Source organism: Acanthochromis polyacanthus, chromosome 3 (assembly GCF_021347895.1).
Source record: "Acanthochromis polyacanthus isolate Apoly-LR-REF ecotype Palm Island chromosome 3, KAUST_Apoly_ChrSc, whole genome shotgun sequence".
NCBI lineage: Eukaryota > Metazoa > Chordata > Actinopteri > Pomacentridae > Acanthochromis > Acanthochromis polyacanthus.
The window spans coordinates 31,711,703-31,736,877 of record NC_067115.1 but is presented as its reverse complement, the minus strand read 5'-3'; the positions used below and the strand labels follow the sequence as shown (position 1 = coordinate 31,736,877).

The 25,175-nt window shown below is 39.7% G+C and overlaps 2 protein-coding genes across 2 annotated transcripts in view; one reads left to right on the top strand and one right to left on the bottom strand.

Moving 5' to 3' along the window:
• hoga1 (4-hydroxy-2-oxoglutarate aldolase 1) overlaps nucleotides 1-9,088 on the top strand; it is a 31,217-nt gene extending 22,129 nt beyond the window's left edge. The window contains exons 6-7 of the mRNA XM_051946225.1: nucleotides 4,735-4,868; nucleotides 8,554-9,088. Coding sequence (XP_051802185.1) covers nucleotides 4,735-4,868; nucleotides 8,554-8,703 — 284 coding nt within the window. The 3' untranslated portion in view covers nucleotides 8,704-9,088. The remainder of the gene's footprint in view (nucleotides 1-4,734; nucleotides 4,869-8,553) is intronic.
• The window catches only part of LOC110963005 (MORN repeat-containing protein 4-like), a 71,793-nt gene that overhangs the window by 10,555 nt on the left and 36,063 nt on the right, over nucleotides 1-25,175 (bottom strand). The gene's annotated exons all lie outside the window — the stretch shown is intronic.

The following is a 25,175-nucleotide window of genomic DNA, read 5'->3' as shown; positions in this document are numbered from 1 at the left end:
GGTACATTACTGTAGCAGTGACCTTAACAGATTGATAAAGCAGCAATGCTATGTATCATATGTCTGAAAAGGCTAACAACTAAACATGGATATTCAGCTACATAGTTGGCAGCGTAGAGTTGTGATTTTATGAATAGCAGTGGTGCAAGTGGAACGCAGTTTGTTGTGGGCATCCATACAGAACTCAGGAGAAGGACATGCAGAGGAGGAATATGGAGACGAGGGAAAAGAGACCAACAGAGACTGATAGAAGAGGAGATGTAAGGTGCATCTCCTTTCTAATGTCATAGACGATGTGATATCGCTGGACAACAAAACGTCCAAGCAAACAGCCGTGGTGAGAAATCCAATTCTGTGAGCGGCTCTGGCGTATTTCACAAAGTCATGGCTACAGGAATTACTGCAGATCCCGTCGTTGCCATCGACAGCTTTCAGATGGTTTGGGCCAACACAAATAAATCTGAGTGACACAGAGAGAGGATGGAGGGCTTGCTGATTTAATTAACAACAAATGGTGCCACTCTGGTCAGATTGCTGTGAAGAGTGATTCCATGTAGCAGGGTTAAATCTGCTCTACACACCCAGGGACTTCTCATGAGACGTCTTAGACGCTGTTCATATCCGTCCCTCTGTTACCACAGTGACCATGTACGAGACTCCAGACCGTACACCCCAGTGCTTTCTTGTATTCTTCTATGACTTTACAACTTCCAATGTGTTGAGCAGCTGTTCACTGAGCAATTTTATGACACAATTTTGATGCAGATCTTTGGGCAGAGAGCCTTTTGTTCTACTCTGTTTTGGTTTCAGATTGAGATCCACAATCAGTCAGTTAGTCAGTCAGTCAAGTCCCATTCCATTCAGCGTAGGCGATCATTTCTCTTCTTCCAATCCGATCTTTTCCTTTCAGAACTGTGTCTGTTGATCGTTCCATGTGTCATCATGATGCAAGTTCATCCATCATTTCGTCATCTCTTCCCATTCGTTTTCCCAAGTGTGTACAATTTCCCAACAGTGTACAATTTGTGTTTAGGAATTTAAAAACGTCTTCATAGCTTATTCTTTCCATATCAGATGTACGTTGCGTGTGAAACCATTTCTCTGCTGCTGTAATTTTGTTTGACATTTTATTATTAACGTTCCAAGACTCACATCCGTTCATCAGAGCTGGTAGGATGTAGCAGCTGAGAGTCCTTATGTGGATGCTAATTGCTATTTTCTTATTTGTCAGTACATTTTTTTCATTTTCATAAATGCTGTCCTTGCCATCACTACTCTACTTCTGATGTCATCCATGAACAGAGATCTTTGAAATGATGATCCTGCTTCAGTATTTCTTGATCTAATTCTGTGTTAAAGTTTGGGATGATATTTTTACTCCCCCAAGGAGGTGGAGACTCGGCGGAATTAGATGACAGTCGGGGAATTGAATTACAGAAAAGAGTAAAGCAGAGAACACAAACCGTCTTGTTGGACCATAAAATCAGTCCAGTGGTGACTGGAGTGATGCTGGGTAGCTTCTCTCTGGCGTACAGAGAGCATATTTAGCAGACAAAGTGAGATTTTTGGACCCTTCTAGTTTATTTCTCCGCCAAGGAAAAGTTATGTGATGATCGGCGTTGGTTTGTCTGTCTGTCTCTCCGTTAGCTACATTACTCAAAAATGGACAACCAGATTTGGATGAAATTGTCAGAAATGACACAAGGACCGAGTGATTAGATTTTGGCAGTGATGTGGCTTATAGTCAGGATCCATGGATTTGTTCAAGATTTCTGTATCATTGTGAGATAGCGGCACTTTGTCACTGTAATTGATTCCACTGCTGCAGACTTTTAAGAACTTATCCGTCAGAAATGATACAAGGAACAATTGATTAAATTGTGGGGTTGTTTTAAAGTCCTCTCAATTCCCGCCACCCACTACATATTTAGGTCATGTGATTCGGTATTCATTCATAAAGTACACATGCATAACACACAAATGTGATCAGTGTAAAGTCATTTTTTGTTAAAGATTTCAGCAGTCAGAAATGATACAATTGAGCAGCCTGGGCGGAGTACTGCGCTCTCTCAGCGCTTTTCTTGTTTTACTTCAGTTTTCTTTTTGTTTAGAGACAGACCAAGTTTTTGGCGCTCTGTATTCATTATAGATACTATCAGCACTGTGTCATCTGCATAATGTATGATATTTATGTTATAACCTCCGATAGATACTCCAGGTAAGCCTCATGTTTTTCTAACTGTACAACTAGAACAGCTCAGGTGGCAGCACACATCCCTGTCTGAGTCCTCGTCTTATTGGTTGTTCTTCACCAATTTCACACTCAATCAAGTGTGTACAAAAGCACATTAATCTGAAAAAAATAACAATCAAAAAGAGATATTGCATTTTTTAGGCAGTCTATCTGCAAAGATCTCGGTGCTTATGTGTCTAACCTGGAGTTTCTCTGTTCACGAGCTGCCACTGTAAGGAGGCCGGGCTGCTTGTCTGCCAGTCAGCAGCGTCGGAAAGCTGCTGTCAACCGTGTGATCTGAGTGGTGGCAGGCCACAGAAACATAAATCAGACAGAAAGTCCGCCCAGCAGCAACAACTCTGAGACCGCGGGCGGAGGCTGTCTCTCTGCTTTTCTTCTCCGACAGACACAGACAATGAGATGTCACACTGAAAAGCCATGATATCTGGGAAAATGGATGTGTATCTAGCTCCGTAAATACAAAAAAAACTAACACAGGCATCTTATGAAGCACTGCTGCCGACTGATCTGACAGCAGAGAAAAGAGGAGGATGGAGAAAGGGAAGGCTGGACCGCTGTCTCTAAAATGACATTTGTGTGTCTTTGTGTTGACAATTGAAATGCAAAACCAGGACAGTGACGGATGGTTTTATTCAAAGACAACCTGCTGTATGATCAGCATAAAATCAGCAAGGAAATATACCACCGTCTCTCCTTAGTCGATGTACAGATACTGAGTGCTAGGTGGAGTGATTGCACACAGATCAGTGAACCTTTGGGATTTCTCACATCACCTTCTTTAGCGTCTTAAAATAAGAATGTTCGAACTTAGCTGTGAGTAAAACAAACCCCCTGGATTGTTTAGAGAAACTTCTACTTCAGTGCACAGAAATCCTGAAAGATGACTTTAAACCTTTTAGCAGTAGCTGCTTGTGGCTCTTAAAAACACAAACATGTACTTGGCCTTACTGTGGGTTTGAGCTGTGACCAACCATGAAAGGATTTTTTCTCAGATGGTTTAAAGGTTGGTAGGCTGGGGTTTTTTTAGCTTCAAGATTTCCATACCGACCTTTAGCATAAAGTACTTCAAGTAATCTGAAAGGAAACTAGACCTCTGCACCTCCTCCTGGCTTCACTCTCAGGCTTAGAAAATACAACTGGTGACAGGAGATTTTAGCCAATCACAGGTCTTTTCACTCAGACCAGGTGAGATCTGTGAATGGCAACAAAGTCCACAGAGACCGTAGGATGGCTCAGACGGCTTCAATCCTGGCACCAGTGAAGGTTGACTATCAGTTACACTGTGTTTGTGTCAGTAAGTTTGGATTGATATGTCAAATGCTCTCTGAGATCTATACAGGAGGTCTTTGATTTACGTTCTTAGGGCCAAACGCATGTTGATTTTCACCGTGAGTCAGAACTACAGCGAAAATGTAAACAAAGCGTTACGTGCATCACGATATTGATCAGTTCTTTGGGAAAGTGAGAATACATTTATCACTAATGTCTTGTTCACAGAAGTACATCAGATTACTAAGAAACATGTCAAAGCATGAAAGTTTCCCACTAGAAAAAAATTATTTATATTATGTCACACTGCTGTCATTGTAACGACCTAATACAGTGATAATTCATGTAGAAATTACACAAAACTATAAGAAAAGTCTCCTCCAAACCAGGGTTGATGTCTAAAATGTGAGGTCCCAAAAGGATTCATATACCCATATTAAAAACATAAACGTCTGTGGTTTAATTAGAACAACCATTTTGAAACATACCTAGCAAAACTGTTGTTTTACCTGCTCAGTCATTTATGAAAGTTAAACCAAAATAACTTTTGTAAAACAATTTGTGATAAAGTATTACATATTAAGAAGTATTCTATATGTTGCTGTGGAATGCAGCTACATGTGGTTCACAAAATATCCCCAGTTGACTTCTGAATGATGCGTCCCCAAAAATGGGACTTCTCATGATGTCTTTCATTTTTTTCATATTTCAACTTTCCCATAATCAGAAACTTTTTCCATCTGTGTTTCCAATATTTTAGATTCTGGTTTAATGGCGTGATTATAAATGAAAGTTCCAATCTCAGTATTTTATCTTTAAAAGTTTTTGAGATATTCTCATTCAGCATAGCCTCGGATTCCAATGTGAAAAAAAGTGCTTAAAGTGTAGAGACAGTCTGAAAGTTCTTTCTTAAAAACTGCGTGTTTAGTAAACACAGAGAATGCTCTGGAAACAACACGGTGAATGGGACATTTTTAACGAAATGCTCAGAATATGAAGCTTGTTTTCTCGCTTGCTGTCTTTCCCAGCAGGTTCTTTCTTTGACTGTTTTGTGATCAAGGTCAGCAAAAACATTGCATTTAACAAAAAAGTTCCTATCATTCTTTTCTTGCCTTTCATGCAGACAAGTGGCACTGCAAGAATGTTTAAGCTCAGAATGTCCCAAACATACCAAATTGTATAAGCGTCTCTGGTCGATGCTGTGTCTCTAGGTGCTGTCGGTGGGGTGTGTGCGCTGGCTAATGTTCTGGGCCCGGAGCTGTGTGAGTTGGAGCGTCTGTGTGTGTCCGGGCGTTGGGAGGAAGCCAGAGTCCTGCAGCAGCGCTTCATCGAGCCCAACGCCGCCGTGAGTACCATCTGCTGCACGCTTTCATCCACCAAACAACCCGTCCTCAGACTCCCACTAACCAGCGCCAGACTGGAGGTTTAGTCACATTTCAACAGAAGCCTGAAACACTGTCACTCATTAAACTTAGGGCCTAGAAAGAAACCCAGATTATTAGGGTCCGAGCACCGAATGGGTTTCTTTTTCTTTTTTCTACGGCTTTTGAATCAGACTTTTCAAATCCTAAAAATACTTGAAAATGCGTGAAAATTTGCACACACATCAGGACTGACGTTTTATATTTTAGGGAAATTGCACGTGTCCCAAAATGGCTCAATAGCGCCAGGAGCTGTGACCAGTAAGTGTCACCCACAGCTATGAAACCAGAGATGTGACTTTGGTGAACGGGTCAGTCGTTTGAACGGCTCTTTTTAGTGAACGATGATCACCTGTGTGCCCCATGAGTCTGAGCTGTCCACGCTGTCTTCACATGAAGGACTGATGACATCTCTGAGTTTGAGTTGTCCACAGCATGCTCATTCATGTGAATGTAGCTCTTTGTGCAGCTAACTTAGAGTGTGAGCGCCGCCTGAGTCCGACTGGAGAATGAAGTCAAGCCACATTTACACTTTATCAGGGAGGAGGAGATATTAGCGATAAAATGAGCCAGAGCCAACGGAAACTTGGCAGCATTTGGATGCACTTTTCTGGGGATGACACGCAACGTAAAGTACAATGCAATATTTGCCAGAAAAACTTCTCTTCAAGTCTGGGTCAGCAAACAACTTACACTAATATATATCATAGAATATATACAGGGTGGGCCATAAGTTTCCATACATGGGAAAAATAAACATTTTATGTTGGACAGCTGTTTTTATTTACGTAATATTCTCTACAGGGTGGGGAAGCAAAAATGTCCTATCAGGTAAAAACAACTATAAATGGGTATCACTTTTTTATTCTTTTGAATTTTGAAATGATTTCTTGAAGAACACACATTTAAATCCTTCAGAACATGTTTATTGAATATGTCCTCTATGAGCCATGATGAAGGCCTCAATACAGCCTCTGAAAGAGGCACAGGCCCTCCTGATATCCTCCATGGGGTAGGCCTCCCATTCCCTGGAGAATGCAGCCTTAAGTAAATCCATATTGGCATGAGGGGTGGCATTAGTCCTCAACTCAATGGTGCCCCATCAGAAAAAATCCAGGGGGTTTAGATCAGGTGAGCTCGGGGGCCAAATGCCTTTGGGCCAGAAGTTCGCCATATTCTACTCACAGAACTTTTGGACCTTGATTGATGTGTGAGCAGGAGCCCCATCTTGCTGCCACACATAGTTGTTGTCAGGGTAGGTGGCCTTCAGCCAGGGCAAAACGGTGTATCTCAGAACTTTGTAGTCCACATCAGCCCCAATTTTCTGATCTGGCTTGAAGAAGTAGGGGGCATCTTATTGCCATCTGAGCCCAAGACTCCCAGGACCATCTGGAGATCTCTTGGTGCCCAAACTGGATTGTCTGGCATGCTGGATGCAGTGAATGGTCCTCTCACTGATGCCAACAATCTTGGCAATGTCCTTCTGAGGGATTTGGGCATCCAGGAGACCACAAACCCTACTGCGTTTTGCTTGTTGCTTGCTCACTTCACAATGCACCAACGTCTGACAAATACTAAAAAGATTTGTTAAAGGTAAGGAACTTTGATTTTAATTATTGTTTTGATTACCCTCACCGTTTGGGCAGGACATTCAAATTTATCAATAGGACATTTTTGCTTCCCCACCCTGTATATGATTGCCATTGTTTTGAAAACACATACTAATACGTGTTTTCCACTGTTGATGAACTTTAATTACAGCTGAAGTTCTGCTTGAAATGGTGTTTGTGATGCGTTCCTTGAGATGATTTACATCTTGTATCTTCACCTGATACACCATGGCCCTCAAGTGCCCCCAAAGATAGCGTCAAATGCATCTTATGGGGTATTTGAAACATAAAAAAATATACATTATACATTATACTCTGTGTGAAAACTTATGGCCCACCCTGCGTATATATTTATATATAAACAATGACAAAAACAATGTATACTGCACAAGAACATTTTAACAATACAGAATATATATATATATATATATATATATATTGTTTCATTGATAAAAACCAGTGACCCCTGGTTGACTTCTAAAATAAATGAATATAACAATGAACCAGTCTTTTGAAAGGAACGGCTCCTCAAGGTCTGGCTCCCTTCAAACAGCCATAAATCCCATCTCTACTATGAAATTTGATGCATATATGTATCTCAAGACGCACAAAAATGTAATTGACAGCTGTAAATAAAACAGAACAGGAAGTCGGCTGTTTTGAAATACGTGTCATATTTTGGTTGAGTTTGGACCCATTTTTTGCACATTTTAAAAAACTCCAGTCGGCCTCAAAACTTTGTATGTGTGATCAGAGCCTGGCCTTGATAACATTCACAGACCAATGTAGAGTCACAGTGATAGCAGCACCTGGCAGACATTTTTGATGGCTCACCATGAAACAGGAAGTGATGTAAAACTGGCCTGTACGTGCTCCAATCTGCCTCAAACTTTATATGTTTGATCAGAGTCCCAGATCAGTTCCATAGACCAGTATACAGTCACTGTGATAAACAATTTTATTAGTTCCCCGTCAAACAGGTCAAAGGCTGAAATACAGTCTCAGTCGCAGTGCCACCTGGTGGACATGCTTGGATTCGCGAGGACCCGACCAACTGCTTGCAGCTTTAATTTTTTTTGTCTGCTGTTCTTATTTTGATAATAAACTCAACAAAGATTTTACCTTCCCTCTCTCAAACAAATTAAACTAATCTATTGCCAAATAGTGCCAAGACAAGATGTGCCATGCTGATGGACTCCTGCCCAAAAAGACTAGTACTACTACAACAAGTTTAAGGGTGTTCTCCCCTCTCGAAGACTTCAGTTTGTTTTTCAGTTGAGGTCTGGGTCAAAGTAAATGTGGGAAAAGTTCTGAAATTATCTTATCTTGGTCTCGTTTTTCAATATCACAAAAACTTTGCATTTTAACAGATGTCTGTGGACTTTTTATATCCACTGTAAATGTAAATCTGTTTTAAAATCAGTATCTCTGCTTTTCTTCAAATATTTAATTTCAATTTTCTCAAAAGACAGTGACTAGATGTATTTCTTTAGTAGAAAATAGTTTTGCCTTTCATCTAGTGGATCCTGTAAATCCTGGAAAGAGCAAGTTGAGAATAAAATGAAAGTTTTCTTCAAGTTAAAAAAGTGTGTTTTGGTATTGAGCCCTGAGTTAACTTCTGCAGTATGAAACTGAAACAGACGGCGATGGTTTGTGCTGAGCGACACCTCAGAGTGAAATGTCAGAGTTTATGCTGCACGTAGCTCAGAGTTGTTCTGAGCCCGGGTGAGTTGCTGTGAGTGTGCTTCGGGCTACAAACGTGTCCGTTAAGGTGTGTTAAATGTCACTGAACTACCAGCATCAATCTACCACAGCACCGCCTACGCACACGCCGCGTCCTGGAGACAGCATCACTCCAGAGCCGATGCAGTTCAGCAGCCGGCTGTTAATCACAAATACAGCCTGTCTGAATTTAACTGTCATTATTCGCGAGGCTGTGAACGCACGGAGCAGTATATGTTGGGGATGCGGGAGATTGATTGGACCCCTGTGTTGCTAGGTAACCAGGAAGTTGGGAGTTCCCGCCCTCAAACAGGCGATGGAGTGGTTTGGTTTCCATGGCGGCGCCTGTCGATCACCTCTTCAGCCGCTCACGGAGGCCGAGACTCAGCAGCTGAGGCAGGACTTCTCCTCCAACGGCTGGCTGTGATCAGTCTGTCTGTCTGTCTGTCTGTCTGTCTGTCTGTCTGTCTGTCTGTCTGTCTGCCTGTCTGCCTGTCCTCACTACACACAGTTAGAGAGTGTTGCTTCTTCATGACTCCCTGTGATGAAAGCTTTGTCTCATTTGAGTCAAATTTACACGTCCGTTTGTTTCACTTGTTGCTAATGACATTTAACGGGCTAAAGACAACGCAGCGATGCAGAGCGCACAGAGGTGTGCATCTATACGTGAAGAGGCGATCCGATACAAATCTAGATGGATGGGTTACGATACGATTCACTAACGATGCATTTTAATACATGACGATGCGATTCGATGCAGCTTGAATGTATTTGTGTGGTGAAAAAAAGAGAAATAAATCAGGTCAAAACAATGTCATTGTGTTTGTTTGTCAAATATGCACAGACAAGACAGATTGTTGCTCTATTAAATATGAGAAAATATTTACATTAACCCCTTCAGTCCAATCCATCAGTTTTAACGACGCTGTGCTTTAGTCCTTGGCAATGAAACGAGCTCTAGATGCTGCGATTACCTTGGACCTCGTGGAGTTGTGGCTAAGTTGGAAGAAATTTTTAACGCCAATGTCTTTGTTTTACTCATTCTTGCCTCCATTCTTGTCTCCATGCCGTCTCAACAGGTGAGTGCTCAGATTAGTCATGCCACCGCTCTACTTAATCGCAGCTTTCCACACTTTACAAATGGCCAGTCTTTTATCCAAATTTCCATCCTTCCTTAAAGATACAAAAGCCATCCACGCTTTAGATTCAGATTTGAAGGTGTGTAGTAAACTGTGTCTGTGCTGTCGGCCATGCTGTTGTGTTGTCGTTGCTAGCAAACACGTTAAGCGAACGCTACTGTCATAATCCGTCACAGAGGGAGACTGGAGCTGTCGTATTTAGAAGCAGAGCTCCAATCAACTGATTCATAACTTCACAACCGGACATCGACCGCTCCACAGTTGAAATTGATCCAGAGGCCCGCCGATCCATGTATTCATATCTTTAAAGTTAAAATCGATGTCCGGTTTGTATCGGTGAATTGTTACACCCCTAAGTGTGCAGTTAACGATGTTATGAAGATACAGTTGATGGGTCATTATTTGAGGATCGCAACACATCCGTCATACAGACAGTTTTTACTGGTAATGAGCCACCGATAGAAAAAAACAAAAACATTTGTCAGTTGTTGAAAATTGTAGAAACTGAAAAAAAAACTGCTTCTCTGTCTCAAAAGTTACCCTTTTTTGTATTTTTTTTTTTTGTAATTTACACTAAAATAAATCATTATCATGCTATTAAGTTGTATTTTTTCGCCATTTGTTGGGTTCTTGTCGTCTACTTTTAGGTCATGTGGAACATCTGTTGATATTTAAGCCAGATTTTTGAATAAATTTTAAAATAAATACAAATTCTAAAGTGTTTGCAATCGTCAAAGCACCATGAAATTAGGATTTATTGAATGCTTCCATGATTTTTCATTGGAGTTCATTCAGTTGCTGTCAGGATTTGTCTCCGGCATGTATGAGATGTTACTGAACAAAACTGCATTTATGCTCATATTAGCAATAATAATTTCACTTAATGTGTTTAACTGCACTGCAACAACAAAAAAAATGGGTTTGTGTTTTTGAAGAGTTCATTATCCTTATGCAGGCAACTTTTTCTTTCTTTCTTTCTTTCTTTCTTGACAGAGGTGTTAAGAGAGGACTCTGATTGGCTGTTTTGCCAACTAGAACAGGGGTCATTCCGTGTGGTTTCACCAGATGGTGGTTGCTGCACCATCTTCAAATTAGTCCTAAATTTGTATGCCATTAGATAGTCACAAAATTACTTTCTATGCAAAATTGTAGGCCTGTAGCTCAAACAGTTTCTGAGTTGTGGGGGTCTGAAATTTTCAGAATTTGGGCTATAAAAAGCCTCGCCAGCGTTTTTTGCATCTTTAAGTGGTTATTTCTCAGCCTCTAGACGTACCAGAGAGCTGTGAGTTGGTAAACAAGGCCTCTGCATGTAGCTAGTGCCCCACAAACATCAACAGGTGTTTCCCTACACTCTGCAGGCCATGGGGGCTTGCTAAAAATGCTAAAAAATTGAGAGACACCTACTCACTGTGTAAATGCCATGAAAACGTGGGACATTTTGAGGCCATTCTGTCAGCGGTGTGGACTTGAGTCATGAGTCTGTTGATTTTTTGTTTGAATTGACAAAATCACAGAAACCTTGCAGCTCCACCTTGACATTAGTCTGATTCAGTGGATGTAGGTTGCAAGTAGAAGCCAACCACTGGCCATGTCAGGACCTAGCCAAGACCAGGATAAGACCCATTTCACTTTGCATAACACCTGTATGGTAAAATGTGAAACATGCATACCATTGCATTATACTGCTGAAACTAGTAACCCTTATATACAGTCCACAGATAGCTAATATTTATAGCTCATATTTGCGATTTCTCTTTCGGTGAGGCGTGAAGAGTTCGGTTCCACTCATCTTACCTTTCATTACACTTCTATTGTAAGTACTAAAGATATTTGTACAGAAGATGGACGTACCCAAGTCTGAAAAATGAAGTCATTATGGAAGTGCCTTAATCCGGCATTCTTTCTAACGGCCACCAGGGGGCAACATGTCTCGCTGCAAGAAAAATGTTCAAATTTATACAAGTCGATGAGAAAACAAGTCTCCTTCCACTTGATTTTCCAAGTTGTTTTACTGTCTCTGGTTTCAAGTCTCCTCGAATTCTTCATGGTGTTGATTTTGTAAATTAAAATGCAGCAAAGGTTATTGCAGCAGGTTTGATTGACATCCCAGGAAGCCACAGCTCTTTCCCCTTTTTCCCACATTCACTTTCCTGGAAGTTCACATTGGAAATCAATCAGCCTTTTTGCTGTGTTTAAAGCAGAAAATTTTACATCCAATCACAATACTGATGTGAACAGAAACATGGAAAGATGCACAGACAATGTGGTGAAATCCCTGCAACTGTGGTCTCAAAAGTACGTCGGTGCCATTACATTCCTGAGTTCTTTGTCTGAGACGGAGACAAGGCCGAGTAAATATGAAGTCGATTTAAGACGAGGCCAAGACCTTCAAAAATACTACAGTGCAACCAGCAGTACCGCTTGCTAGCTCTGAGTAATACCAGAACCTACAAGGTCGCTGGGAAATACAAAGGTCTGAATAGGAAGCAGAAGGTGTCACGTCTAGCTTGCATGCATTGTGCAGGTAAGAAAAATTAATTGTAAGAGAAATGACAATATGTTCTTTAAATCAGCCTATATTTGATTTACTACTGATGTTGCTGTCAGGTAGGCAGAACAGACGGATGTGACTGTATGTAGAATTTCTGATGAATGTTAAGAGTAATATTTAAGTAAGTAGTAGTTGTTGTTTTTTAAATAATAAATAACAGTAATAGTATTCTTGTACTTTATCAATGTCAAGTGCTATTAGCTGCACACTGGATAGTTAGCATCGTCGCCTTGCAGCTAGAAGATCCCTGGTTCATGTTCCGGCCTTCCTGGGATCTTTCTGCATGGAGTTTGCATGTTCTCCTTGTGCATCGTGGGTTTTCTCAAGGTTCTCCGGCTTCCTCCCACAGCCCAAAAACATGCTGAGTGTTAATGGGTGATTCTAAATTGCCCGTAGGTGTGAATGTGAGTGTGATTATTTGTCTCTATATGTAGTTCTGTGATAGACTGGTGACCTGTCCAGGATGTTCCCTGCATTCACCCTCAGTCAGCTGGGATAGACTCCAGCCCCATACAACTCTGAGGATGTACAGATAATGGATGGACGCAGGGCTGGAGTGGGTTTGTTTTTTTGTTTTTTGTTTTAAAAATTGAATTCGAAAAACGAAAAATAAAGAAAGAAAAAATCACTGCGTTTTTACCAATTTTAAGGTTTAAACAAACAAAAAAAAACATTTCCCATTTGGAAGCTATCAGAACCAGAAGTCAAAGTGAGAACTCGTGATGACTTGACTTCACTTCTCTGTCTCAAACTCTGCACCACGTACTGTGAAAACAAGACCTGTTTGTCTTATTTAGATCGAGTAGACACATCACTCTGAGAACTCATGATCTCTGTGTGAACAAAATTGCTTTAATGGTCCAAGTAAGTATTTTTAAGTTTTAAAATGTCAAGAACTCTGGTGACCGCTGTTCTAGTTTAACTGACAATCAGGCTAACTGGTGACACAAAACAAGAAAAACAAGACACAAAATTACAAAAACAAAACATAAAATTACAAAAACAAGACATAAAACAAGAAAAACAAGAAACAAAATGACAAAAACAAAACATAAAATGACAATGACAAGACACAAAATGACAAAAACAAGAACTAAAATGACAATAACAAGACACAAAACAACAAAAACAAGACACCAAATGACATAAATAAGACACAGAATGACAAACAAGACAAAATGACAAAAACTAGACACAAAATGACAAAAGATGATATAAAAATGACAAAAACTAGACACAAAATGACAAAAGATGATATAAAAATGACAAAAACAAGACGCAAAATGACAAAAACAAAACATAAAATGACAAAAAGACACAATGACAAAAACAATAACTAAAATGAAAGTAACAATATATAAAACAACAAAACAAGGCACAAAATGATAAAAACAAAACATAAAATGACAAAAAGAAGACACAAAATGACAAAGACGAGACAGAAACAGAATGCACGGAGCAACCTTAACATTACTTTGAAGTTTATCCACACTCGTATTTCCCATTGACTTTCTTTAGCCACTACCTCTGTCTGAGCAGGTCCTGTAGAGCGGCTTCCTCTCAGTGTGCTTTTAAAAGAAACGAAAGCCAAGAAACAGAACTGTTCATGAAAAGAGGTAAAGAAGTTCGGTGGAGCTGCAGGGTTGCTGGTGCTTCTCTTGTGGTTTCCAGTGACCCCCTTTATGGAACCAGTTCACAGCAAACATCCTGGTTAGCGGGGCTCTGAAGTGGTTCCACAAAATAAAGACGTCTGTATTTTAAAGATCACGACTGTTTAAAGCTCCATCTTGTGGAGTTTGAAAAGCCTTCCGCTTCCAAGTTTATGTTAATTAACCTGTCAAGGATTTCTGATACTATGAGGTGAATTCTTTTCTATAAAAGTGCTGCAACTAAATAAAGAGGAATGTTCAACAGGATTTTAAAGACTCGAGACGTCCCTGCATGACTCTCAGGTTTTAACCTTTCATTTTTTTCACAGACTGAAGCACAATAAAACTGAATCCTGGACAAATTTCCTAATTAGTGTCTTTATAATAAGTGGTCTGTTTGACACTATGAAGCCTTAATTGATATAATTTTACTGTCCAACCTTCCACAGAGTCGCTATTTGAAGTGTTTTGCTCTTTAACTCTTAGATGCTCCAGTGATTGGACCCTACACTCTTCCATAAGTGAATAAATCTGTGAGGATCAGTGTGTTTCATTTCATTTTAGTTGGGAATAATTATTTCTATCATGTGCTTGTATTATATTTTTGTCCACACAGGAATGATTTCATGTTTGAAATGTGTTTATTTTTCACTTTTTAACAGATTTTGATCGTTAAAAAAGAATAATTTTACACAGAACAGCAAAAGAAGAAGGTCAACGTCCATTTTGTTGACATTTTTCCACTTGTTTCCTCCAAGTTTGAGCGTCACCTCTTGTGTGATATTATCAGGGATAAAGAGCTTCAGGTAGTAACACAAATATTACAGTTTCTTTAAAGGTATAACACAGAATTAAAAGATGTAAATAGAATGACATCAGAAACACTTTTGCTTTTAGGAATAGCTGAGAAATGAAATGATAAAAGCTTTTAATTCCAAAGACGCTGCAAGAAAACGACCTCACTGGGTCATTTTTTAATCCACTTACAGAAGAATGTCAGGTCCAATCACTAGTGTATCTAAAGCCGGTGTCAAACATGCGGCCCGCGGGCCAAAACCGGTCCTCCAGAGGGTCCAATCCGGTCTGTGGGACGACTTCATAAAGTGTAAAAATTAAAGAGAAGATATTAACTGCAGATTTTAAACTTATAGAACTATAAATTAAAATAATTTCTAGACCATGACAAGTTGTTTTGATCATAAAGTAAAATACTAGATTGTTCTTTTGTTTCATTTCTGTAATACTTTGTCCTGTTTTTGTTGTTTGTTTTGTCATTTTTGTTGCCTGGCTTTTGTCAATTATCCGATGTTTGCTTTTTGCATTTCGTTTTTGTCTTAGTTGAGTTTTTTGTCCTTTTATCCTTTTGTGTTTCGCTTTATTCTTTTTTTGTGTCTCATTTTTGTAATATTTTGTCTTGTTTTTGTAGTTTTTTTGTCTGATTTTTGTCATTTTGTTTCTCATTTTTGTTGTTGTGTGTTTCCTCTTTGTCTCATTTCCATTTTTGTATTATTTTTATCATTTTGTATTTCGCTTTAGTCTTTATTTTTTGTCTTGATTTGGTAATATTTTGTCTTGTTATTACTGTTTTTTGTCTTGCTTGTGTTGTTTGTCTATATTTTGTTGCTTTGTAGCTTTTTTGTTTTGTTTCGTGTCGTTTGTCTCATTTTTTGTCATTTTGTGTCTAATTTTTCTCATTTTGTGTCTCATTTCAGTAATATTTTGTCTTGTTTTGTTGTTTTTTGTCTGACTTTTGTCATTTGTCTTACATTTTTGTCGTTTTGTTTCCTTTTTGTCTTTGTCTTGTGTTTTTTGTCTTATTCATTTTATGTTTTGCTTTATTCATGGTTTTATGTCTCATTTTTATCATTTGTGTCTTTTTTGTCTCGTTTGACCATTTGTTTGTCGCTTTGTGTCTCGTTTTTCAAATATTTTCTCTTTTGTTTTTTTACTTTTGTCATTTTGATCATAAAATAAAATACTATATTATTCAGTTCCAGATAGCTGTGACTAAATGTTGTGCGTCTTTGTAGACTCTCTGTGTCTGTAAGTTGTAATAAGTAAATGATAAACTGAGGCATAACGTTGTTGAAATTGAACTTATTTTTCAAAATGATGTTTTGTAAAAAGATAATTCCTTAAATGTAAACATTTTCAGAACGTACTTTTTTGCACGAAAATAATGGAAATAATTGGAGTTGTGGTAATTTATAGGTTCTTATGTTCTGATTTTACTGGTCACTGGAGATCAAATTGTGCTGGATGTGACACCTGAACTAAGATGAGTTTGACCCCTCTGCTCTTTGGCTTTTATTCAGGCAGACTGTAGGTAATGTCTTCCTGTCTTCCTGGGTCTTTGTGAGAGCTGCAGTGACGTCAGGTGACCACACGGAGGCGACGCGTCCCACCGTGCTGCTGCTCTGCGTCAAGGGCATCCCTTTGATCTCAATTAGAGGATCTTGGACCCCAGAGGCCTGTGATGGCTGCTCTCCCGGTGGCCACACAGTAGGGGGGAGGGCAGGCTGTATCTCACTCCTGCTCCCGGGGTGAGCGAGAGGCGAGTCAGCAGAAGCTGCCCTCTGCTCTGCAGCGTCACCATGAGGAGGCTGAGGATGACACGGGAGGACATGGCGTCCAAATCTCCCTCCTCCTGCTTCCTGTCAGCCCTCCACACCTGACAGTTTGTCGTCCTCCTCCCTCCCTCCTCAGTCTCTCTCTGCACTCTCACTTTCTCCCCCCTCCCTGCCTCCCTGCCCTCCAGGTGGTGTGGTTACCTCCCTGTGTAGTGTAGCATGTAATGCCCGGTCCCTCTCTGCCTCATTCCCATCGCTCTCCCATCCTGGCTGCGCCCCAGATTCAAACCAAGCTTAAAAGACTCCCAGACACCATCCTCCTCCTCCTCCTCCTCCTCCCCTCTTTTCCCATCCTTCCCTCCTCCCCCATCCTCTCGTCTTTCCTTCCCCGTGGTTAGCTGCCGCCTGACTGACACCACACTCTCTCCTTCGCTGCCACTAAGACGACTTCCCAGGAAATATCCAGCGCTCTTCGTTTTGGTCTTCCTCACGTTTGGAATCACCGGCCACGAAACTTTCTGCGCTCTCAATCCCACACTATGATCAATCGGTCTGCGTTAAAGTTAAAACCTGCTTTCAGGATGTACACTATTGTTAAAAGTTTGGGCTCCCTTAGAAATGTCCTTTTTGTTGAAAGAAAAACTGCTTTTTTTCAATGAAGATGACATTAAATGAATCATAAATCCAGTCTAGACATTGTTAATGTGGTAAATGATTATTCTAGCTGGAAATGACTGATTTTTAATGGAATCCAGGGGGTTCTGTGTTCCTGGAGTTACGTTCAAATGGATCGACAACAGTCGGAACTCCAGTGAAAATGAAAACAAAGCCGTCACCATACCAATCAATTCTTTGGGAAAGTCATGAATACCATTGACTTTCATGCATGTATGAGTCATTTTACAAGTTACAAGTGAGCAAATGTATCACAATCCAAAATGGAGTACAACCGGTGAATGTAAACAAAGCCATCATTTAGCACCGCGTGACGACGTATTCGTCCGCTCCACTCACCAACTAGTTCCATGTAACCAGTTCAAACATAATGACGAAATGCCGTAGTTGGAGGACGTCGTAAACCGAGGACCTCCTGTATCTCCATAGAGGTACAGAGGAACATTTCCAGCAACCATCACTCCTGTGTTCTAATGCTACATTGTGTTAGCTAATGGTGTTGAAAGGCTAATTGATGATTAGAAAACCTTTGTGCAATTATGTTAGCACATGAATAAAAGTGTGAGTTTTCATGGAAAACATGAAGTTGTCTGAGTGACCCCAAACATTTGAACGGTATTGTATATAGTGCCGTGAAAAAATATTTGCCCTCTTCTCAAATTTTTATTTCTTTTAATATTTCCCACATTTAAATGCTTCAGACCATCAAACAAATTTAAATATTCGACAAAGACAACCAAACATCTCCACAGAGATGTGAAAGACTCATTGCCAGTTCTAGAAAATGCTTGATTTCAGTTGTTGCTGCTGAGGATGGCCCAACATGTTATTAGCTTTAGGGGGCAATTACTTCTTCACACAGGACCAGGTAGTTTGAATTGTTTATTTTCATCATTTAAAAGTTCCATTTTGTGTTTACTTGGGTTGTTTTTGACTGATATTTACATTTTTTTTTAAGATTTTAAACATTAAAATGGGGAAAATATGCAAAAAGTGGAAAGTGTAAAAATTACAAAGAAGACATTAACTGCAGATTGTAAATTTGTAAAACTATAAATTTAAAATAATTTCTAGACCTTGACAAGTTGTTTTGATCGTAAAGTAAAATAACAGATTGTTCATTGTTCTTTTGCCATTTTGTGCCTCATTTTTGTAAGACTTTGTCTTATTTTTGTCTTTTTTTGTCTGACTTTTGTCATTTGTCTCATGTTTTTGTCATTTTGTGTTTCCTTTTTGGCTCACTTGTGTTTTTTGTCTTATTTTTAACATTTTGTGTTGGACTTTATTCATTGTTTTTTGTCTCATTTTTGTCATTTTGTGTATTTTTTGTCACTTTGTGTCTCATTTTTGCAATATTTGTCCTGTTCTTGTCTTTTTTGTTGTCCGACTTTTGTCGTTTTGATCATAAAGTTAGACACTACATCACTGAGTTTCAGACACTTGTGACTGAATGTTGTGTGTCTTTATGAACACTCTGTGATCTGGAAGTTGTAACGTGTAAATGATAAACTGAGGCAGAATGTTGGTGTTGAAATGGACTCTTCTTCTCTTAAACCACTCTGCTTCCAAACCCTTCAATGCTCCAGCTTGTCTGTAAGTCTTTATGATCCGTTACAATCATGTTACCCAGGATGACAACGTTCCTGCAAAGTGATGTTGGGGAAACTCATTTTTCACATGCAGAGGTAGGCATTACATTGTTCCTTTACTGGAAGAACCAAGCCTTGTTCCATGACAAATCTTCCATTGAAGGTTGTTGTTTCCTGTAGTAAAAGGAGTTTTGAGACCAGCAGCTTCCAGAGCATGTGTGAAACGTGAGGCTTTCCCCTGCGGTCTGCTGAGTGACACCTCAGAGTGCTGGACCGACTGTCTGACACGCCAGCATCACCATTCAGAGAAACACGCCGCTTTATTTGTCACCTCCTTCTTACACTTGATCCTAAAGTTCCTCGGGGTGATGTTTGTTGCACATTTCACGATTATGTTTACGAAGGAGCAACTAGGAAATTTTCCGAGCCACTTAACACGCCAAGTCTGGTGAATAATTGATATTCTGTGACAATGTGACACTACTGCAGCTTTTGCTTTCTAAAGAGAAGGTTATTTGTCATGAAAGCAGAGGCTGTTTGAAGCGTCTGAGCAGTCGCTGCCGATTTATCGTTGCTCGGCTGAGGACAGACTCCATCTGAGCCAAGAAATAGGTCATGCAGCTGCTTAATTATGCTTAATTTTAGATCTACAACGCCCAGTTTAACTAGTTGTTAATCAGGCTGCCGCTCCCTGATTGGATCCAGTTTCTGAACCCAATCCACACTAAAATATGGAACTGTAACAACTGGGCTGAGATCAGTTTGTGCACCACATCAGTCTGTTTCTGAACATATTCTGTTCATTTAAATATCTCTTTCTGTTACTGTCTTTTGATTAAAAAAAACTCTCTTTTTTTCTCTCTCTCTTTGACTGGCACATAGGTCTCATCATCTTTGATCTCCTTCCATCTGCTGCATGCTTTTTCTTCCCCCTGACTCCTCTGTGTTTCTCTTCCCATGCTTTCCTTCCTTCTGTCCCTCTCTCACATCTGTGTGGCTCAGCGACGGAGCGACGCTGGACTGGAGGTAGGAAACAGAGAGAAAATAATAAGGCCATGTCTAAGCTACGCCAGCTAAACCTGTAAATATCCTTTATGTGCACAAATGTTGTCATGGCGGCGTTTCCAGGCTGTTCTGAGAAAGCTCTTAATGCATACTATACAGCAGGGGTGTCAAACATGCGGCCCGCGGGCCAAAAGCGGCCCTCCAGAGGGTCCAATCCAGCGGTACGACAAAATGACAGCGAAGACATTAACTGCAAAATGTAAATTTGTTTGTAGACCATGACAAGCTGTTTTCATTCTAAAGTAAAATACTAGGTTGTTCATTGTTCTTTTTTTTGTTTTGTGTTTCATTTTTGTCATTTTGTGTTTTGTTTTCGTTGTTTTTTGTTGTTATTTGTCTCATTTTTGTCGTTTGTTTCATGTTTTTGTCATTTTGTGTTTCCTTTTTGTCTCGCTTCTGTTTTTGTCTTATTTTGTCATTTTCTGTTTTGCTTTATTTGTTGTTTGTTTCTCGTTTTTGTCATTTTTTTGTTTCCTCTTTTTCTCGCTTCTGTTGCTTGTCTACTTATTTGGCATTTTGTTTCTCGGTTTTATCGTTTTCTTGTCTCGTTTGTGTCATTTGTGTAATGTTTTTGTCTTGTTTTTGTCCTTTGTCCATTTGTTTTGTTGCTTTGTGACTTTTTTTGACTCATTTTCAGTTCTCATTTTTTGTCATTTTCCTTCGTTTCCGTCGTTTTGTGTCTAATTTTTTGTCTCACTTGTGTTTTTGTCTTATTTTTTTTTTGTCATTTTCTGTTTTGCTTTATTCATTGTTTTTTGTATCATTTGTTGGTTTGTGTTTTTTTGTCTCATTTGTGTTCATTTGTGCATTTTTTTTGTCTTGCTGTAAGTTGTAATGTATAAGTGATAAACTGAGGCATAATGTTATTGAAGTTTCATTTACTTTTCTTAAGAAATTTCAGGTTGTTCATGATGTTCTGTAAAAAGATAATTCCTTGAATGTGATCATTTTTGCAATAAAACAAAGGAAAAATGTGGAGTTGTTGTTATTTATAGGTTTTCATGCTGCGATTTTACAGGTCACTGCAGATCAAACTGGTTGAATTTGGCCCTTGAACTAAAATGAGTTTGACACCCCTGATTTAAAGGGTTTAGAAGCAGAGTAGTCTAATCATCTTTCTGTAGCTTTTGAGAAAAATGGGTTCAGAGTTTTGTGTTTTCACGTACAGTCTAACATCCACTGTAACGCTATGTTTGGGTTGCTGGTTAGACCACTTTGAGGCTCAAACATAGACCATAAAATGTTACAGAAATGATATAAAACTCAGCTCAGATTGTTTCTGGGTTACATCATTCTACTTCTCCCTCGTTTATTCAGGTTGATAATGAGGTGCAGTCAGACTTTTCTCCCGCGCATAAAGATGGACATTGCAGAACTCAGAATTCAAAGCAGCCACAGTACGAGCTGGGCTTTTATTTTCTGCTCTCACTTTCTCTTGAGTGAATCCATCAAGACACACATTCCCCCCTCTTGCTACACGGCACCTTCAGTCTGAACGCTGAAGTTCAGGCAGCCTCCTCATCTTCTTCTTCTTCTGCTAAAGTTGTAAAATCGCTGCTGGAATGAGCTCTCCAAGTGCAGAGTTTTCCTTGATGAGACTCAAATGTTGAATATGTATATCATGTCTTCATGTCCCTCGGTACGTCAACCCCCCACCCCCTTCTCAACTTTTCCTCTGGTGTCTCAGCTAAGCCCAAGTGTTTTTCATCCTCTCCTTCCCTCCTTCTGCTTCTGCTCTTCTGTTATTTTCATTTTTTCTTCTTCTTGTGCCTGAAGCACCTGCAGGGAGAAGGCGTCGTTCAGAGCGAAAATACAACCGTAAAATTAATGTGTCCTGGTCTTAAAATCAAGATGTGCAGTGATGAGTAGCCCGGGGGAGAACTATAATAAAGACTTCATCATGTAGAGAACAAAATGAACGGAGGCAGAACGGTCAGGATTTTAGGAATTCTTCTGTCTGATAGAAAACTAAGATACTGGCAGATAGTCGAATCCAATGGGTGTCCATATAAGACTAAAGATTTAATTTATCATGGCCATATTTTTTTATATTCTGTCCTCAATTTGGAGTCTGGAGAAACAGAGTGAACTTTTAAATCACATATTATGCTTTTTGAATTCTTGTGCTTACTGGAGGAAAAGAAGAATAAGTGACAATGTCAGGCTTTCATCCAAAAAAAGATCCTGAGATATCGTCGTTCAAACATAATTTAGAATGCAAATGTTCAGAGTCAGCGAAGTCAGTGGTGTCAGACTGCAGAATATGAGGCACTTTCAGACATCGTTCAGGCCATTCTTTTAACTTTCAGTCACTTCATTTAATCTTTCATTTCCTATCATCACAATACATGCAGAGCTGCACAGTCGCTTGGTTTTTAGCACCTTTGTCTTGCAATTAGAAGGTCCCTGGTTCGTGTCCCGGCCTTCCTGGGATCTTTCTGCATGGACTTTGCATGTTCTCCCATGTGTATGCAAAGAAACACACTGAGGTTAACTGGTGAATCTAAATGGTGTGCAGGTGTGAATGTGAGTGTGATTGTTTGTGTCTATATGTAGCCCCACGACTCTGATGAGGATTAAGCGGGGTGTGGATGATGGATGGATGGACAATATGAGTCAGTAGACATCTCTGCAACACGACAAAAGGAAATATGTTCGAACAGGTTTCGACACGATCTAAACATTTTGAGAAAATCAGGCATTTTGAAAAACTACCATTTAATTACAGAATCTTTAAAACAGCCAAAAAGATCCCAGAGCCCAAATGACGTCCTCAGCATCTCGTCTTGTCTGATCAACAGTCTCAGTTCTTTCTATAATCAAAAACGTAGCTGGGATGTATGTCGCTTTGGATGAAAGCTAAATGAAACTGTGGAATTGTAGAGAAGTTCAGGGTTCAGTGGAAAATAACACAAGGGTCGTTCTAGAACTGGAGGACATTTGGGCTTCAAAACGTCTTTTTCAATTTCCTGCTCCATATTCATCAAATAATAGGTAATAAACTATGAAAAGCTTGATTGGCTCAGCTTACACATCAATGGTACCATTTTTATTCCATGTTTTATTTGTTGTTTGTTAACCCTACTACAATCACAGTAACAGGGTTGCTAATCCATGCTAATGTTAGCTTTTTCTCAGCAGTAGAAGCTAGATGTTTAGCTAGCTGTTACTGCTGACCAAGAGGACAAACTGAATGATGGAAAAAAATCAAGAAGTCAAAAAGAATGATCACCCTGATAATATGAGATAGAGTGAGACATTCAATGAAGTTCTGGCAATGTTATGAAAATATGAAAAAAATAGAAGAGAGGACATAGCTTTGCTCTACACATTCTTCAGGAAAACTGTTTGATGATGTTAATTCCAGTGTTTCATTTGATTCACTGTTTTCGTCTTCTTCTACCAGATAAAAAGGTTATGCTGACAAGGTTCATGCATAATAATTATTATTTAAAATATTATGTTGATTAATAAGAATATTCCTACAAATACAAGAGACATAAATGAAAAAATAACACCAAAAAAATAAGATATAAAATTTATTTTAACTGTTTTATTTGAGATTCAATTTGGTCATCAGGAGGGTGGGACAAGAGAAAAATGACATTTTAGGGGGAACTCCAGACTTATTTGGTGTTTAAAAAAATATTTTTTAGACATTCTCTTCTCCTAATTTGGTTTTGTTTTTAGATTTGGTCTCTGGACAAATCCATTTTAACAACATCTGCATGTTTTAGTATTTTTTACATGAATTATTTGAAATTTGATGAGTGGAATGATCCAGAAGATCTCCAGATAAAGAATTATAATGAATGAATTTCTTGATGTTATTATTATTATTATTATTTTAGCTAATTTACCTCTAGGTGTAATCAATAACGGGGATCTTTAGAGCTTAATAGGTTGTTGTTCTCCAAAAAGTTCTGTTGTGAAGTCACTTGATTCTGATTGACCTGATGGCAGCAGGATAAAATCCGGCTGCTTCGTGTGTTTGATGTGAATGTTCGTGTGTTGGGATGGGATGTTTCTCGCCTCCCTTCAGTGTTTTCACATCATCTGACGACAAATGACAAGTTTCTCCCTGGAATCCTCTCAGACTTGTGTTTTCTTTCTATTTCAGCAGCTGATATACGATTTTGATAAGAAGACACCAGCATGGGTCGCTCCTGTCCAACCTTTCTGTCTTTTTTGTCCTCTTTCTCTTGATCTGGAAGAAAAGAGCTGCTGAAATTTTGATTTGTCAAATGAACACACCTCTTACATACCTCCCCCAACGCACTCGCGCATGCAGGAACTCCCAAATGTGCTGCCACGAGCGATGGGAACCCAGAGCAATTAAAAGCAGGCAAAAATCCACGACGGGTGTTTTTGCCTTTTCATTTTTCCCACTCTGGGTTTTTATTTCTTGCAGCCGTGTGTGCAGCGGCGTCCCTGCAGTGCCAGGCCCCTCTTATCAGTATGCCGTGTGCAACTTCCTCTCTAAACACGGCCAAAGCTTTTGGGACCCGTGAAGCTTCACTGATAAGATAAGAGACAAAGCCTTCTCTCTTTAAGGAATGCATGAAATAGAAAATAGGAGATCCCTCCCCGTGGAATCAGAGGGACAGAGTGGAGCGATGAGAAAGCACGTGTGTGGAAAATGAAAAAAAAAAACAAACAAAAAAACAAGTCAGATGTGCGCTTAGGGGGACGAAGGAATTCACTTTTAGCGCAGGAACAAAAGGAAACAGACACAGCTGCCTTTCCTGGTTGCGTTAGGTGAAGATGATCCGCAGAGCATATTTAAATACTTCGCCATGGCAACAGGCTCTATGATTAGGGGCAAACAGGCGAAACTGCTGCAGCACTTGGGATTGAGATGGTACAAATTAAGGGAACTCTGGACGGTTGCCAGGGAGACGGAACAGGCGGAGGGGTTAGAGTCCAACCTAAACACACCTTAAAGCTATTTTAGTGACAGCAGAGAGTGGGTGAGGTGAGGGGGAGGGGAGGTGGGCTTCTGACAGCCGAGCTCCACAAATAATCGTTAGACCTGCCGAGATGTGTGATCAGAGTTCAGAATCCTTCCATATGTCTGCCTGCCTTTGTGTGTGTGTGTGTGTGTGTGTGTGTGTGTGTGTGTGTGTGTGTGTGTGTGTGTGTGTGCTGCTCATTGTTCAGATGTTTCAGTGTTTCATGCCTCTCACACCTCTGCTCGGTGAAAACACACAAACGGCTCGTGATCCGGTTGAGCTTCGTGCATTTTATTTTTTTTCTTTATTGTAAATACCAAATATTTCTCCGTGACATCGTCGTCTCGCAACAGATTCACCGCATAACGACAAAAGTGACAGCTATGGCTTTGTGACAACAACAACGGGCCTCAGGCTCTCAGATGCCTTTTCAGTGTTTAAAGGTGAAGAAAAACAGGGAGGGAGCCCCTGTGTGAAACATACCATGCACATGTCAGAGGATTTCTCACATGAGGTCCCACGTTATTTAGATTTGATTCACAAATAAGAGGACATAAAGATTATAAGGAGGCATTTTGGTGTTTCAGACCAGAATGCATCCTTACTGCTTGGTCAAGAAGTAGAATTAAGCTCAATGACAACCTAACATTTTGTATTTTTTCCCTTTATTTTCATAAAGCTCTAAAATGCCGTGTCCGTTGTTACACAG